At 40.5% G+C, this 18,740-nt stretch overlaps 1 protein-coding gene across 5 annotated transcripts in view; it reads right to left on the bottom strand.

The window, feature by feature from the left end:
* Positions 1-18,740, bottom strand: part of CTNNB1 (catenin (cadherin-associated protein), beta 1, 88kDa) — a 46,738-nt gene that overhangs the window by 2,978 nt on the left and 25,020 nt on the right. For 4 of the 5 annotated variants that reach the window (XM_006868757.1, XM_006868755.1, XM_006868756.1 and 1 more), the window contains 11 exons: positions 11,933-11,993; positions 11,272-11,499; positions 10,762-11,015; positions 10,051-10,289; positions 9,759-9,960; positions 7,925-8,069; positions 2,527-2,630; positions 2,111-2,449; positions 1,835-1,993; positions 606-725; positions 64-214 (listed from right to left, as the gene is read on the bottom strand). In XM_006868757.1, the coding sequence (XP_006868819.1) occupies positions 64-214; positions 606-725; positions 1,835-1,993; positions 2,111-2,449; positions 2,527-2,630; positions 7,925-8,069; positions 9,759-9,960; positions 10,051-10,289; positions 10,762-11,015; positions 11,272-11,499; positions 11,933-11,945 (1,954 nt within the window). In that variant the 5' untranslated portion in view covers positions 11,946-11,993. Of the gene's footprint in view, positions 1-63; positions 215-605; positions 726-1,834; positions 1,994-2,110; positions 2,450-2,526; positions 2,631-7,924; positions 8,070-9,758; positions 9,961-10,050; positions 10,290-10,761; positions 11,016-11,271; positions 11,500-11,696; positions 11,829-11,932; positions 11,994-18,740 lie in introns of all 5 variants that reach the window. The other variant, XM_006868758.1, reaches the window with a different exon arrangement.

The raw sequence follows: 18,740 nt of genomic DNA, 5'->3' as shown, positions 1-18,740 counted from the left end.
GGTGAAGTGAAGTTAGGGCCTTACTGTGCACATCCCCCCCCCCCCCCCTTTCCTCCTGCTTACCTACACCTTCATTTCTAGAGTGAAGCAGTTCTGTCAGAGGGGCTGTAGCTCCCTCGGCTTCAATAGCTTCCGCAGCCTCCTTGTCCTGAGCTAGTTCACAGAGGACCCCTGCAGCTACTCTTTGGATATTTTCAATGGGAGAATACAGTAGCTAAGGAGAAAACACACACAAAACCTGATTAAAGATACAGATACGAATCACATTTATAGCTATAAACCCTTTCTTCAGAGACAGTTTCAATTCAGATTTGCTTGATGGCTTGGGCCCCTCCCTCTAAAGTGTCCACCTCTACTGCCCAAGAACAATGAAGAATTTTCTTGAAATTGAATGTATTTAATACCAAACAGTAAGATTCTTTTTTTTATCCTTTTGCAGGGGGGTTTGGGTAGGGTTGCTATCTTCTTATAAAGTAACAGATGGAACTGCAAGGGCTGATGTCCTTATTTTGGTTTCCAATTTTCTGGAAAACTTCTACTAACCACTAAAATCTTGAAATGTTACTGACACACAAAATCTGTAACACCTGACAAACTCACCATACCTGCACAAACAATGGAATGGTATTTAGTCCTCTGATTACGATTCGGTTGTGAACATCCCGAGCCAGGATGTGAAGGGCTCCAGTACAACCTTCAACTATTTCCTCCATGCGGACTCCCTCCTACCAGAGAAAGTAAGATGAACAAATAAATATGGCATTCCCCTCTCAAGTTACAAAGTAGAAAAGCTTTTCATTCTGACTAAAGGCAATACTAAATGTATACCAGAGAAAACCAGTCATGAGTTGATTCCATGTGTTAAGGGAAGAATTTCTACAGGGTGGCTTTGGGCTGTATGGTCTTTATGCAAACAGAACCTCAGGACTTTCTTCAAGTGCTAACCTTTATGTCAGTCACTGAGTTCAAACCATTTCTCAGGGACCTTGACATACCCAAAGTTCCTCATAATTTGCAGTTAGTGAAGGATGTTTAACCTTCAGAACAAGAAAATTAATATTTGTTCTTTATAGCTATCCACCTTGAAGTTTTTTGTTAGAGCAGGACCCCAGCACTCCTCTCCTCCAACCACACTGCTGTGCCAGAGAGGCATGACTGCTCTGGGTAAAAGGTGTATTTTTAAAAAGGTGGTACAGAGATAGAAATCAATATTCAGACTATGTTTTTCTTGGAGATAGCAGCTATTGACGTGAGTGCATACATGTTAACAACTAGCAATGTGGACTCCTGAAAAAATCTGTTCTGGTACTTATCTTCTAAAGTAATTGAAGATTCCAAAGTGTCTTTATACTTCTTATATTCACATACATTTATAATGAAGCTAGTTTTAAGATTTAAGAATCCACTTAAGAGAGAGTATTATGGATAAACATTCCAGAAATACTAGTACTTGAATAACTTTAGGTTCATGAAAACAGTTTAGCTTCTCCAGAAGAGTTAGTCAAAATGCATGATAGGCAAAACTGTTATTGTGGGAATGGGATGTGAAGTCACTTAGACTTCTAAGGAGGCAAATTCTGTGTGGATCCAGTGAGTACACTGTATGAGGTACCTAACCGGACACAGCAAAATAATGGGACTCTTAGTTATGGGGTAGTGGACATTATCTCATATCATCTCTGCAACCACAGAAAGGATAGCAGTTAAGTCACAGCTGTCCTTCAGGAAGGGGGAGGCAAAGAGCCAGTGATCAAGAATCGAGAATCCTATGGATTTATGGGTGTCTTTTACATAGTCAGGAGACACTATTAAGATCAACCTAAGATCTTCCTACCACAAACTGCTGCTGTGTTCCACCCATGGATGTACGACGTTGGGTGTCCTGATGTGCTCGAACCAACAACTGAACTAATCGAGGAATGGCACCCTGTTCACGTAAAGGTGCATGATTTGCTGGACAAAGGGCAAGGTTCCGGATCAATCCAACAGTAGCCTGCAGATGAGAACAACTTAGCCGTAAATTACATTATTTTACGATGCTACACCCCCCTACCCAAGAACATATGTCCTATTTATGATGAACCTTCGCAACACTATTTTGATTCTTTACCTTTATCAGAGGCCAATGGGAAGGTGGATGTAGAAGTTTAACCACAACTGGTAGTCCATAGTGAAGGCGAACAGCATTCTGGGCCATCTCTGCTTCCTGGTGTCGGCTGGTCAGATGACGAAGAGCACAGATAGCAGGCTCAGTGATGTCCTCTCTGTCACCAGCACGAAGGACAGTACGCACAAGAGCCTCAATACCTCCCACTTGGCACACCATCATCTTGTTCTTATAATTATTGCAAGTGAGGTTTGAAAGAATTCCAGCTGCACAGGTGACCACATTTATATCATCTGAACCCAGAAGCTGAACAAGAGTCCCAAGAAGACCTTCCATTCCTTCCTATGGAAATAAAAACAGATGTTCACTACATATTCATCTTGACTTATTCCCAAGGTACCAATTTACTAGGAATTTACCTGTTTAGTTGCAGCATCTGAAAGATTCCTAAGAGTCCAGAGACAGTTCTGAACAAGACGTTGACTTGGATCTGTCAGGTGAAGTCCTAAGGCTTGCATTCCACCTAGAAAATCAAAAAACACCAGAGACAATGTCTAGAACTTCTTATTAGCCTGAACTGTTTCTCCGTTTTTAGAAGGAGACTATTTCCTCTCATTTCTGAGGACCTTGTACCGCTTCCTTTCCTTTTCCAGTTCACCTCAGACGTGGCTGATTAGACATTTACTGTTCTTTCCCTATGTGGACAAAGCCTTCATTCATCTCCACTACCCCTCTTCCCGATAATATTCCTCCTACTATCTCTTCCAACCTCTCAGTCATTTCAGGAAACATGAGCTAACAGAATTCCCTCCCCTCATGGACTGTATTCTCTGCTTAGGGACGGCAGAACATAAACAATAAATAAAAGTGTAATTTATAATATGCTCAGATGGTGGTGAGGAAAAAAATTTTTGTAGGGGAAGGTGGCCTAAGAACAAAGACTAGAAAACTCTAGTAAATTTCTAGAGTAAGAACTCTGGACATACAGCACTGTTGTTAGTTACTGCCGAAGTTTGTATATAGGAAGATAAAATGAGGTTACTGTTTGTTGTCAAAGTGCCGTTGAGTTGATTCCGACCCCTAGTGATCCTGTATAGGCTTTCCAAGGAGCAGGTGGTGAGCTTGAACTACCGAGGTTGGAATTCAAACGACTTTGCAGTTTGGCGCATTAACCCACACCACCAGATCAGGATTCAGGATAAACGTAGGGAGGCTTCATTCCCCACAGAGACTAACTGCAACTCACTTCTGAATGCAAAGAGTTACCTTTCGTAGCACCGTCTTTATCCTTCAGGTCTGTTTAATTTCCTCAAATAAGTACCGTTTACTTGCTATAATTCTCATTGCACCCTGCGCTGTTCCCTTTATAACATTTATCACAACTATAAGTCAGCCTATTTCCCCAAGTAGGAAGGGATTCCTCATGTTAGCGCCAACTATGAAAAGAGTGACTTGCACAAAGTTGCCGCTCAGTAAAGGGCTGTTAACAATTACCCTTTCTTCTCTCCCTCAGAGTTTATTTTCTCCTTCTGTAATTCGAAAGAATTCATTGTGCCCAACAACTATTATTAGTGGCCTCTAATTATATGATAAAGGAGCTAAGGTAGCACAGTGGTTATGAATCAGGCTGCTAAACTGAAGATCAGTAGTTTGAAACTACCAGCCATTCCGCAGGAGAAAGATGAGGCTGTAAAGATTTACAGCCTCATGGAAACATGTCTTGGTGATAGAGAGTCAAGATGAATCCCAATGCATGGTCACTATGAGTCTGAACCATCTGACTCCTGGGCACACCATAAGGTTAAACTCTTTAGCACCTTCGGAAGGCTTCTGAAGTTTAGAGCCCACCTACCCTTACAAGACTGATTTCAGTATTCTACAGCTATGCTTCCAAAGCTGGCTGCATATATGAAAACTCCATGAATAAAACCTGAAACCTCTGAAGGTCTGCAATAGCTCATTAACCTCTATCCTAGACCAATCACCCTACCTAAATAAGTGCTAGCTAGACAGACTTTCAAAGCCTGAACTTGATCCGCCTCTGTAACAACAAAGGGTGTTTCTTTTCTCTACTGAAGGCAGCAGCTATCTCCACTTCTCGTCAAGTTCCCACTTAATTGGCCAAAAACCTCCCCCTCCCATTAATTTGGTATTATCAGCAGGTGTTTCATAACTCATTTTAATTTGTAACCACCCATTTTTGTATATTTTTGTGACCCTCACCAGACTGTTATGAAACAACACAAAACCGTTAACTGTTTGCACTATCCAATGTATCCCCCCCAGTGCTTCAAACATTAGGTGAAAATTTTCAAAACACCACCACAGGCACCTTGGAAAGGCCAGATTCCGCCAGTCCTTTATAAACACTGCCTGGTCCTCTGCCATCCTCATATTGTTATGTTTGAGCCCATTGCTGCTGCTACTTTTAATCAACTCATCTTGTTGGGCATCTTCCTCCACTTTCCCAAGCATGATATCCTTCTCCTGGAACTGTCCCTCTGAATTACACGTCCAAAGTATGAAAGATAAAGTCTCACCATCCATGCTTCTAAAGAGTATTCTGGCTATACTTCTTCAAACCCAGATTTGTGTTTCTGGCACTACTCTTCCCACAGGTAGTCAATTTGATTCCTGTGTATCCTATCTGGAGAGGTGGCCTTTAATATGTTGTTGGAAAAAGTCATTTTTAATAAGTCATTGGTCTTGCAAAATTCTATCATGGGCCCTACAGCATCATTTCTATCATGAAGACCATGTCTTCTAACTACTGACCCTTCCCCCCTTTATTTCCAACTTTGCATTCCACACATCAGTAATTATAAATGTATCTTGAGTGCACGGTTTGATCCAATTCATACTAAAGAAGTTGCAACAATGTTTCCATTTCATCACCACTGGCTTTAGTGGTTGATGTGTAAATTGGAATAATGGTATTTAGTGGTTGTATGTATATTGGATGTTATCCTATCACAGACAGCATTTGTATTTCAATACAGATCTTAAAATACTCTTTTTGACTACGAATGTGACACCATTGCCTGTCAGATTCCAAATGGCCATTACAGCTCACTAATGCCTAGGATGATATTGATCTTTATGTATTCCATTTTAACTTCTGACAACTTCACATTTTCCTAGATTCATACTTTACTTTCCATGGCCGTTTGCAGTTCATTCTTCTGAGTTGTGCCACAACTTACTTCAGGAAGTTCATTCAACTCTAAAGAGGCAGCTCTTTCCCAGTCGTACTTTGAGAGCTTAGGATAGCTCATCTTCTGGCACTGTTCCACAGCTATTCATAGAGTTTCTTTCAAGTCTATCTTAGTCTGGTATCTCTACTAAAACCTGTCCACCATGGATGACTCTGCTGGCATAGGTTCCAACAAAACTCAATTCACAACAGCACCACTCACTGACAAACGAGAGTGTTAGTCCTAGTCCTTTAGTGCCAGACATTTCCAGTTCTCTAAGACCTATCTATCAATTCAATTAATCAACTGCTGAAATTACCTTCAATTGAAAAATCCAGAAATTCTGATTCAAAAAATCTAAAATGGAATCCAGAAATCTGTATTTGTGGAAGTGCTCCAAATATGTCTGCAATAGCTATTAGCATTTACATCAGGGGCCCTGCCTGCCACATTGCTGCTGTTGTAAAATTTCAGTGTAGGAAACCTTAGCGTTGGGGCAGTTGTACTGTGTCTTTTAGGGTTGCTATGAGTTGGAATCCACACTATGGAAATGCGCTGCTTCCATATAGCCCCAAGCCTATAGCTTCACTGTTAGCAGATACCCTGGGTAATCATAACCACGGCCCCCTTATAAATACATGCAATTACTCTTAACAAAGTGTTACAGCAAGCTTACTATTTGCTTTTATATTTCTCCTCTTCCAATTTTGGTATGAAGCTTGATTTGAGAGTTTCCTAGGAGAGAAAGAGTAACATCTCCTTTCCTTTGCACTAACATACACAACAACATGAGAGTCTTCAAAAAGTGTGGACAATTGAAATAAAAGAAAAAATTTAAAAATACAATTTATTTCTCAATATAAATTTCAAGTTACTTCTGCAAACGATGATACCAACCCTAAAGAAATGAGGGGGTCTTGGGCATTTTTTTACATTATTAAGTAAACTTTTTAAGATTACCAAACAAAAATAAGTCTGAAGCAACCAATTTAGCGCTATAAGGTGGATGCCTAAAGATTTCCCATTAAAATTCACAAAATAACCCTTCATGAGAAAAATGAGCAAGAGTATATTGTCTTGGTAGAAAAGGACTCTGGGAAGGTTTCCCTAGCGTTCTGAACAGAAAAACATTCTCATAAGCAGAAGATGCTATCATTCTTTACTTACACCCACCTCTCACCCTGAAAGTCAACAAGCCTTGAGCATCCCAAAAACCTGTTCCCATGAACTTTGCTCTTGACCAGTCTACTTTTGCTGACTCAACCGCTTCTACTTGGTGTAGTCATTGCTGTGATTGTCCGTAGTCTTCAGGATTGTACTGGTAAAGCCATGTTTCATCTGTTATATTTTTTCCAAGAACTATTTTATGATCTTGACCCCACTTAGTAATATTTTCCATTAAAAATTCTGTTGTTAGTAGCTGATCTCAGAGCAATAATTCTGGCACCCATCAAGTGGAAAGTTTGTTCAACTTTTTCAGAATTGTGTAAGCTGAACCAACTGAGATAGAATAGACATCTGCACTGATGGCTTTGTTTCTGCTGTTAATTCATCAGTTCTTTTAATCAGAGCATGAATAAGATGGGGTTTTTTTTCACTGTAACGTGGGGATGGTCTTCTGCTACAGCCTTCATCTTCAACAATGTCTCTCAGTCCCTTCTTAAAACAAGTTATGCATTTGTAAACTAATTTATTTTGGGGGCACTGATCCCATAAACTTTTGGTAAAAAACACCAAGGATTTCACAATTCTTCCACCCAAGGTTCATCATGTGTTTGCTGTTTGTTTTTGCTTCAATTTTAGAAGAATTCCTGTTGTTCTGATAGGGATTCTTTTCAAACTGATGCCCTATCCTTCCTAGTGCCTCAAACTAGATCCTGCTCAGACATGTTGTAGTACGTTGTTGTCGAGTACTGTGGAGTTGGTTCCGACTCATAGCGACCCTGTACAGGATTGCCCAGGCTGTAAATCTTTACGGGAGCAGAAAGCCTCATCTTTCTCCCATGAAATGGCTGGTAGTTTCAAAATGCCAACCTTGAGGTTAGTAGCCTGATTTGTAACCACTAAGCTACAAGAGCTCCATTGTAATAAGTTAGTAGTACGTACTAACAGTGATCTAATATGAAAAATACTTCTTCTCAATAGTTTTTGAGATGAAAAACATTTTTGTATTAGACCACTAATTCATTAAGACTGAAGTATGAGGGTAAAAGCACTGCCAATGGCTGCCCACTAACAAACAAGGAAATGACTTTGTTTTAACTGCAAGGGCAGTGGTTCAAACTCCACAGCCGCTCCACAAAAACCCTATATACAAACAACGTCTTTATGAGTCAAAATTAACTTTATAGCACTCAATACCACATACCACTACTTCAACACAATTTATCATATCACATAATTTCACCTACATACAGATTTGTTAGCAAGTCAAGTTTTGGGCTAGCCCAAAATAAAAATTAAAAACTATAGAACTTTATGATCCTAGCAGTAAAACCGAATAGAACTATTTACTTTTAGCTGGTCACGGTCAAGTTCTATTCTTACCTTTCCCTAAGAAAAGGAATCTAATTAGAACTGTAGATATTGTACACAGGCGATCTCAGAATAGGCACATACTTACCAGCTTCTACAATAGCTGGCTTATTACTAGAGCAGACAGACAGCACCTTCAATACTCTGCTTGTGGTCCACAGTAGTTTCTCGTAAGTATAGGTCCTCATTATATTTACTAAAGCTTGGGGTCCACCACTAGCCAGAATGATCAGCTAGAAAGACATTATAATACATTATTAATCTTAGAATCCTTATAAAATGCTTGAGAAAAAAAGCCCTTATTTTCCTGTTTTATTATAATTTCATCCAGCGCTCTATTGATTCAAATTTATTTCTGTATCCCATTATCACAAATTCCATACACCAGGGTCATATCCCCCTTCCTTCTACAGCCTTCATTCAAAATCTCCCAAGACTAACAAATTAGGTAAAATTCCTTTCTCCCCACACTGATGATAGTGTGCACACACACACACACACAAAACATTTATAAACAATGTTGTTATGTGCCGTGAAGTCAGTTCCCACTCATAGTGACCCTGTACAGGGTTTCCGAGGCTGTAAATCTTGATGGGAGCAGAAAGCCTATCTTTCTCCCACGGAACAGCTGACCGTGAGATGAGCAAACCCAAATCGTAACCACTACGCTACCAGAGTTCCTATTAAACAATGTTGTTAAGAGCCATCAAATCAGTTACAACTTAAGAGTGACCAGCCATCTTCTGAGGCACAGCTGTTGGGTTTGAAACTCTGATCCTGTTGTTAGTGGTCACGTGCTTATCCTGTAGCACCACACCAAAATCTTAAAATCAGTATGTTAAAAACAGTAAATTTTTTAAGGGGTACTTGAAACTCCTGCTCCCCTTTCCTAATCGCTGTTGTTAAGTGCCATGGAATCAGTTCTGACTCGCAGTGACCCTGTGTAGGGTTTTCAAGGAGCAGCTGGTGAGTCTGAACTGCCGGCCTTGTGGTCCAGTGTTTCACCCCACAGGGCCACACGAGGACGAGATACCCTGGTCATTCATTCTTACACACTCCACATATCCTTACCCCAATTTTCTAAAACCAAACCTCATGCCACTGCTGAAAATTCTGACTGTTTTCCATCACGCTTACTAAAAGGTCCAAAATCCTTAATATGAAAGTTCTGCAGAATCTGTCCTGTCTCTCTTTCCAATTCAACCAACCAACCTGCTGCCACTAAGTTGATTCCAACTCAACAAGCAGAATTATTACACAATGTTGTTAACTATAAGTAGACAGACTTTCTTCCACGACACCACTGGTTGGGTTTGAATGGTCAACCATTAAGTTCTTGGTAAGTACCGTCAAGTCAGTCCCCAATCATTGCCACCCTCCTAAAGGGTTTCTGAGGTGTGGCTGGTGGATTTGAACCGCTGACCTTGCGATTAGCCATCCAGTGCTTATCCTAGTGTCATTATCAGGTCTTCATTCAGTTAGGAGTCGATACAAACCATCTGTGTCATTCAGGGATCAATCTCAACAGCTTCAAACAAATCTTTCCTCCTCCGTATTACTCTATGTGTTTTTTAAATTCCCAAACACTTGCCCTATTCCTCTCTGTCTTTCAAATTGCTGTTTCCTCCTGAACTTAGCCCATTTAATCCCTTCTCATCTCTGAGAGTTGAGCTTAACAATCACTTTCTCCAGGAGGCCTAGATTCTGGTTCACTTTTCAATGCCTATATCCCACTATGAATGAAAGTCCTAAGAGAAGTCTGCCTATTGTATCCCCTAGCACTGTGCTAGACAAGATGCTCAAATATGTCCAATTTTTCTAGGATACGGACAAAGGGTAAGGCATGTTATGAATTTTCAAGAGTCCATGGAATACCATGACAGTGTGGGTCTCATAACATTAAAAACAAGCCATTCTTTTACCTTGCTTTCTTGGTTGCCATAAGCTAAAATCTGAAGGCAGTCTGTTGTAATTGCCAAGAACTTAACATTTGTCTTGTTGAGTAAAGCAACCATCTTCTGCAGCCCACCAGCTAAACGAACTGCCATTTTTGCTCCTTCTTGGTGTAATAATAGGTTGTGGAGAGTTGTAATGGCATAAAACAATACAGAATCCACTGGTGAACTGTTAAAAAAAAAAAAAGGAGAGCCTCATCAGAAATGCTGTGATTGCACTCTCCTACTTCTTAGCTTCAAAAATTCTATCGTATCTTACCCAAGCATCTTCACCAAGGCAGGAATGCCTCCAGATTTAAAGATGGCCAACAAGCCCTCACGATGATGAGAGAGGTTGTGCAAGGTCCCTGCAGTACATCTAGCAGTTTCCACATCATTGGTATTTTGCATGGTACGTACAATGGCAGACACCATCTGAGGAGACCGCATGATGGCGTGTCTGGAAGCTTCCTTCTTGGAAAGCTGATGGACCATAACTGCAGCCTTATTAACCACCACCTATCATTCAAAAATTAGAGACATTAATTAGTTTTCAAATACAAGTTTGTGTCTCCGGCTACCTGAAAGGGGAACCTTGCACAATGGGAAATAAAGTTAAGAACCAATTACCAGTAATTTATATGGGAAAAACTCCACTCATTCACTTATACCCCCAAAATACCTACCAAACAATATAAACCCTGAAACAACACTAACGTAGAGTGACAGAGAATGATAAATGTATAGGTTATAGAGAGAGTAGAGAGCTTCAAAAAGTTTGTACTCGGATACGTACTGCCTCTAACGGCTCGTGTCGAAACACACGCTGAATGCTAGGTTCCTATCTTTGCCCTTCTGCCTTTCCTTCATTAAAATGAACCATATGAAAACTGTGGGCTACCCTACCCGGACTGGTATGAGGTAGGCATTTTGAAAATGCACCCTTTGAGAGTCCCTCAAAGCAGATTAAGTTAGCTGTGTGATTGTTTACCTGGTCCTCGTCATTTAGCAGTTTTGTCAGTTCAGGGATTGCACGTGTGGCAAGTTCTGCATCATCTTGATAGTTAATCAAATTTACAACTGCATGTTTCAGCATCTGTGATGGTTCAGCCAAACGCTGGACGTTAGTGGGGTGAGCGGCATCAAACTGTGTCGATGGGATCTGCATCCCCTCATCTAATGTCTCTGGGAACATAGCAGCTCGTACTCTCTGAGCTCGAGTCATCGCATACTGCCCATCGATATCTGGAAGCGGTAAACCAACGTTCACAATCCACAGATCAGCATTTACCTGAACACTTGCTACATAATAAACAGCAAAGGTGACCATATAATCATTTCCTTTTCTTCACCATACCACAGGAAAGGGTTTCAAAAGCTCATGGAAACATTCCTTTCTTTTTGTAAATCCATCTTTCCACCAACTTTCTGAAGCCTGATTTAAGCCACTACACACTTTTAAATCACATTTTGACTTGCAGTAAGGCAATAATATTCTTACCAGCTACTTGCTCCTGAGTGAAAGACTGAGAAAATCCCTGTTCCCACTCGTACAAGACTTGGGTAGTATCCACATCCTCTTCCTCAGGATTGCCTTTACCGCTCAGAGAAGGAGCCGTGGTTGTGGCACCAGAATGGATTCCGGAGTCCAGGTAAGACTGCTGCTGCCAGTGACTGACAGCAGCTTTTCTGTCTGGCTCCATGGCCATGTCCAACTCCATCAAATCAGCTGTCAAAACGTAAAAAAGACTAAACGTTATCAAAATGGAAATGTTCATTTTCTAACAGTCTGTGACATAGCCCAATGATGTATTTTTAGAAATCCAGTCCAATTTGAGATAGCCAAGAAAACCAGAATGCCAACCAGGCTTAGCTCAGTGATGAAATATCCGTGTCTGTAGGATAGCAGCTAACACAGTTACTCACTGAATCAGCAGAAGAATGGTACTGCAGCCAGCCTCCAGAAGCAGTCATCCAGACTAGATTCCTGCTGGTGGCTTGTTTGCTATTTCACCAAGCCATTAGGAGTAGTGAGCAGAAAATGGAGCAAAAGGTAGCCTGACAAGTAAGCAGGAGAGAGGAAAGCAGGGGGATCTGAGCCAGACTGGGTTAATGGCAACAAAGCAGAGCCCCAAATCAGTAACCAATGACTTATGACAAACCTTGGGTAGCCATTGTCCACGTAGGATTTCCAAAATCCGAGTATTATATACTTCAGAGACCCTAAAAAAGTAAATCACAAGCCATTAGGATTTAAACTTCGTTTGATTTTAATGCTTGTAAGTTACTGGGATGACTTGCTAAACTCATAGACTATGTTGTTAAGTGGTGTCAAGTCAGTAACTCTGTATAGGGTTTCTGAGGAGCAGCTGGTGGCTTTGAAGTCCAGTCCTTATCATACAGTGCTACACCAGAAGGCCATGTATTAATGCCTACAAATAAAAGCTTCTCTTTTTAATGGCAAGATGTAGGCATTTATCAGTCACTCTTGATACTAAATCCATAGCTCCATTATTGAACTTCTAGGTAGAAACTCCTTTCTAATGAACATCTATCTCTTCTTAGGAGAAATACAAATTACAAATATTCACAATGTCTAAAAGAATTACTAAAGGTAATGAAAACATTACTGAAGGCAATGAAGAACACCTAAGAGCTCTAGTACAAGTCAGAGAGTTAGGGAAAATTCATTCAAAATCAACTGCTCTTTTACTTCCTAAAGGCCCTTCCTTATCCGTTCTTACAGAGTCCTGGTGTAGCATGGCAGGATAACGCACAGATCCACAAGGTCGGTTTGAACCACATTAGCGGTTCGAACTCACCAGCTGCTCCTCAGAAACCCGACTTAAAAACACTTAACAGGATAAGCACTAGATTGTTAACCGCAAGGTGAGTGGTTCAAACCCACCAGCTTCTCTTCAGAAACCTTATAGTGGGTTGTTTTGAGTAGAATCAACTCGATGGCACTTAACAATTGTAAATTCAGATTCCCTTTGGATAGTGAAGTACACTGACATGTAAAAATACCAATATTTTAATCAAAAGGGTCAGCTTTTTGCCATCCAAAATTACCATCATAAAGTAAATTCTGGAATCTGGGTCAGAACAGTACGTTTTAGATTTTTATTAAGTGTGCAAAACTCCACTATACCCGTTCAATCATTAATGGGGAATGGAAAAACCCACTGCGTATCAAGCCAGATAAAAGGGGGAAATGCGTAAAAATTATGATGATCTAACTATTCCACAGGAGACCTGAGGCACAAGGGCTAAGAGCATAATTCCTAACAGAAAGGTAGGCCCATTTGACTCCACCAGCCTCTCTGTGGTAGAAAGATGTGGCAGTCTCCTTAGAGATTCTATAGGGCAGTTCCACTCTTCCTTTAGGGTTGCAACAAAATACGCACGTGATCACTACTCCAGACTACATTAAAAAGATTTGTGTCTTGCCAATTTCACCACCAAGTGGTGCTCTGACAAGAATAGGTATTCTGGAAGATGACCAACTTTATTTGTGTGTATAAACTTTTTATTGGAATTAAGGTTTACAGAACTATCATCAGTTTTATATTCAACAAATCACAGTTTGTTTCATCTCAATGACTACAACTACCTCCAAGCAACAACTGTTACCCACTGCCTCTTCCATGTGACTAATGTTTGCATTCCACCCTCCTTTCCTTCCCATCCCTTCTCAACTTTGTCTTTAGGTAAATGCTGCCCTTTTGATCTTGAATGGTTAACCATTCCATGGTGTGCATGCGTATCTATCTTACTAGTGTTGTTCTCCCCCCTACATATCTATCTACTCCCTGGCTGAAAATTGGGTCACAATCATGAGTTCCTGAAGGGTGGTCAAGGACTATAGTCTCAGGTTCCTCCAGTCTCTTGCTGACTAGTAAGCCGGGTCTTTTTAAATTACTGAGTTTTGATCCACAGTTCCCCCCCACACACACACACACCTCTATCCAGAACCTTTGAATATCTTTCAGAACCACTGGTAGTAGTCGCCAGTTTTCATGACTCTTCTTTTCCTCTACACACAGAGACCAATAGTTGCACCTTAAATGGCTGCTCATGCGTTTAAGATCCCAATTGCTACTCACCAAAGTAGGATGTAGAACACTGTCTTTGTGGACTATGTCAGTTGACCGTAGTGTCTCCTGAAACTGTGCTCCTGAGCTTCCCAGCAATGTGTAACTAGTTTTCATCATTGTGCCCTCTTCTAGGCTCCACCACATCCCTAGATGTGTTTGCAACAAATACCCATATGCAAATATTCTCTGCACATGATTCCTATCCAATCTAATGAGGTAGTGGGCCCACCTTTCATTATTTTCCTTTTTTACCATCCTTAATTCTTTTTGCTATTTAAACATTATACTCTTTTTCTAATCCTATCTATAAATCATGCTTAATATAAATGTGTTCTTTCTACCACACAGTTAATTATGATTATGGCATGGGTACTATGTTAAGTTAATGCTATGTATGTTAATATAAAATCAATTCCTTTTATAGAGCATTATAAAGTATTATTTTTAATCAAACACTTGACTGCTAATCATGAGGTCATCGGTTCAAACCTACCAGCCACTCCTGGGAAACCCTACATACTGTTGCTGTGAGTCAGAACTGACTTGATGACTCTTAACAACATATCCTAAGGAACCCTGCTGGTTAGTAGTTTACATGTAGAGTTGCTAACCTTAACGGTCAGCATTTTAAGTCCACCAAGTTCTCTGAGGGAGACAGACAAGGATTTCTCCTCCAGTAAAGATTTACAGCCTTAGAAACCCTCTACAGGGTCCCTCTGAGTCAAAATGAACTCCACAGCACACGACCACACTCTAAAGAAAGTGCCTGAATAATTACTAACGAGCAAATGTAAGCCAATTCTATTCATTCATATATGATTTTCACTGGAGTCCTGGTGTGGCGCTATGGGTTAACACGTGCTGGACTGCAGCACTGGTCTGAACCGTAAGACCAGCAGATGCAAGCTCACCAATTGCTCCTCGGAAACCCTATACAGGGTCTCTATGGGTCGAAACTGACTCTGTGGCATTTAACAACAGATGATTTCGCTATTTGAAATAATCAGATTATAATAGTATCTTTTGCACTGATGACACGCTGTTAGCAATGAAAAACATCAGTCTTTGGTTAAGCACCACAATCTTCCATAGTATCTCTGAGAACAAATTTACGAAATAGCCTACTGTTTTTCTCCAGTTCATCTTAATATAAGCAATAAAAAAGATGGGTATTTTAAAACACAGTCATTTCAAAGTACTTATGAATAGGTTTATGCAAAAGTGGCACACCAAACATGCTTCTCACATTACTCTCAACTCAATTGGGTTCAATGATTCATTGCAATAGCCACTCAGAATCCAGACACCACACTCACAGTTAGGGGTTAATTAGGAAGTTCACAGGTTACAATTCAGGGTCAGAAACATCCAGCAGGACAGCCCACAGACAGGCCTCTCTCTGCATAGGACTTGTAACAATGCTCTTTAAGGGCTGCTGATAAATGCACACAGGGCACACCAATCCATCAAAGGTCTCAGTCTGATGGCAGTCAAATCTAGCTCTGTGGGTCAGCAAACCTAGCTCCCTCAATTATGTGCCTGGAGGCACCCTACTCTGCAAGTTAGCCTCCTACCCACTTGCTCGCTCAGTGGGCTGGGAAACTCATTGCTCTGGCTCTTGGTTCTCCTGCTGGTTCTCTGACACTCCTCTCATGTCACAGCTTTCAATCCCTTGGTCAAGGAGGTTCATGGTGCAGGTATATCCAAATGACACATTCCACTCCTAGTTCCTCCTCTCTGAAAGAAATGATTGCCCCTCCTGCTTCTGAGATGACTCATTTTAAAGCCACATTAGAGTTCCAAGTTTTTCACAATCACAACTGAATCATATCATCCTATCAATGTCTTCTCCCACCTTTTCTTACCAGGACACATCAGGAGAAAAGGTTTTTTAGCTGTTAGTGCCTGCGCTTTACAAAGACTATAGGTACAAAAATCCTATGAAATTTATGTACTGCCGTGCAGCTTATAAACATAGGCACACTTTTTAAGTTCCCTAATTAAGTTAGCATAGTGGTTACGAATCGGACTATGAATCACAAGGTCAGCAGTTCGAAACTACCAGCTGCTCCGCAGGAGAAAGATGAGGCTTTCAGCTCCCGTAAAGATTTACAGCCTCGGAAACCCTATACAGGGTCGCTATGGGTCGGAACCGACTCGACGGCACATAACAACAACAATTAATTTTAGGAATCCTGGTGTGGTACTGTGGAATAAAGCAGTGGACCGCAAGGTTGGTTTGAGAACCACAAGGTCGGCGGTTCAAACTCACCAGCCATTAATTGGAAACCCTATTCAGGGTCACTATGAGTTGGAACCAAACAAGTTTAAAAGAGAGTACACATTGTGTATGTAGTATACAAGCTTCTTGGGGAGAGTGAAAGAGGATAGGATGAGAAATGATACAGTCGTTGTTGTTGTTATTTAAGATGGAAAAATATCAAGTTAAAAAATTCTGAAATAACTGGAGTCATTTCCATTAGTTACTAAAACATCAAGAGCACAAAAATTAAAGTAGTATTACTGAAATCGTTAAGTGCTATTAAGGTGGTTTCAACTCACAGCGGCCTTGTCTAGCAACCCCTGACCTTGTGGTTAGCAGTCAAGCTTAAGACAATACGAATTGGAATACCCACCAACTCTTAAAATGTGGCAATTTAATAATTTAAAAATGTGAGGTTTCAGTTAGTGAGAAGGAAGTTGCATTCTTTGATAAATAGTATTAGGAGACATTATATGTGTTATGTTCTGACTTGTTATTTTATAAACCTGGCCTGTTTTAAAAAATAGTATTTCCATGAAACACAGGCCTATTCAGGTTTAACAGTAACACCAGGGATGTACACATTCCCTAAAACAATCAATCTTACAAGATCAAAAGGGCAGCATTTGCCCAAGGTGAAAGCTCAGAAGGCAGGAAGAAAGGAGGACAAATGAAAATGGTAAACATAGAGGAAATAGGGAAAATATTGTTCCACTGGGGGGAATGGGAGTAATGGGGTTCATAGAGTAAGTACTAAACTGAGAACCAAGGTCAGTGGTTTGAGCCTACCAGCCACTCCATGGGAGAAAGATGAGGCATTCTGCGTCTTCAAACATTTTTTAAAAAGCCTCGGAAACCCTATACAGGATCACCATGAGTTAGAATCCACTCAACAGCACTTAACATTGTGGGGAATGCAATGAATGTCATGAATCAAAATGTGTATGCATTGCTAAATACAAAACCAATTTGCTATATATAGTTTCACCCAAATGACAATAAAATTGAAACAGAAAACATTGTTTCCATCCTCAAGTATTATTACATGTTAAAAAATTAGATAAAATAATGAGTGAGATATTGAAATAAAATTGTGGTTAAGAAGTCATCCAACATAAACAAGAAATGAAACTATGAAGCCAAAAAGGAAAAGACCATGTTGACATATGATTTTTAAATTCTGGGCAAAACCCTCCACCATGTATATACACTATTGTTGAATGCTGTGAAGTTGTTTCCGAATCACAGTTAACCCTATCTAGGGTTTCTGAAGACTGGCTGATGCGTTTGAACCACCAACCTTGTGATGGGCCGTTTAGTACTTACTTATACTACAGCGTGGTTACAAATCGGGCTGCAGGCCTCAAGGTCAGCAGTTCAAAACTACTAGCTGTTTCACAGGAGAAAGATCAGGCTTTCTGCTCCCATAAAGATTTACAGCCCTGGAAACCCGGTACAGGGTCGCTGTGAGTCGGAACCGACTCCATGGCACATAACAACAACTACAGTGGAAGGCATTCTGAACTTAAGATAAACGTTTTCACTACCATTCATAATGCATGAGGACTCTTGGAGGCATGTCAGCTAAGTGCTCAACTGCCAACCAAAAAGGTTGATGGTCTGAACCTGCCCATTAGCACAGCAGAAGAAAGCACCTAACAATTTGCTCCCATAAAGATCACAGCCAAGAAAATCCTACTGTCACACAGGCTGCTGAGTCAAAATCAACTCAGTGGCACCGAACAAAATTAGGAAAGGACAAAAACCAGCATTTGAAAGGAAAAATAAAAAGTGAGCAGTAAATACACACAAAAGAGGTCCAAACATTTAGTTTTTGCTTATTTTATTGGCAAAGGATTAGACAGATTAATTTTAATACCTATTATGGCTAAACTGGCAGAAAATTTTTGGAGGTTAAGTTGGCATTGTCCATTAAATATAAGTATGTACCCTTTGACAAGGAGCTCTGGTAGCGCAGTGGTTATGAATCAGGCTGCGAGCCGCATGGTCATCAGTTCGAAACTACCAGCCTTCTGCTCCCATAAAGATTTACATCCTCGGAAACCCTATGCAGGGTCGCCATGAGTCGGAACCGACTCCAAGGCACATAACAACAACAACCCTTTGACTTAAAAATTCTGTTTTTTTCAAATAGAAATGAATTCTGCAGGAATACTCATAGAAGCAAGCCAAGAAACTTGTAAAGTCGAGCATTCGAGAAAAAGCTGGAAATTATCCAATGCCCAGCAACAAAGAATTGGATAAACAAATAATTTACTCATTAAGTGTCATATATATTCATCCACTGAACAAATGGAGTCCTGGTGTGGTACGGTGGGTTAATGCGCCAGGCTACAAAGCCGTTTGAACTGCAAGGTTGGCGGTTCAAACTCACCAGCTGCTCCTGGGAAACCCTATACAGAGTCGACTCAACAGCACTTAACAACAACAACTGAACAAATATTTTAAGCGCCTCTGTATGTTCTTGACACTGTAGTGAACCAGAGTCAATCATGGTCACACAGCTAGAGAAGCAATTATTCTGTTAGGGGTGAAGCACTAAAAGCAATGGGGTATGAGACGTCCATGAAGAAAATAATGTAGGTGAGA

This window comes from Chrysochloris asiatica, unplaced genomic scaffold (assembly GCF_000296735.1).
Source record: "Chrysochloris asiatica unplaced genomic scaffold, ChrAsi1.0 scaffold00124, whole genome shotgun sequence".
NCBI lineage: Eukaryota > Metazoa > Chordata > Mammalia > Afrosoricida > Chrysochloridae > Chrysochloris > Chrysochloris asiatica.
This window is presented reverse-complemented; position numbering and strand designations above follow the sequence as displayed.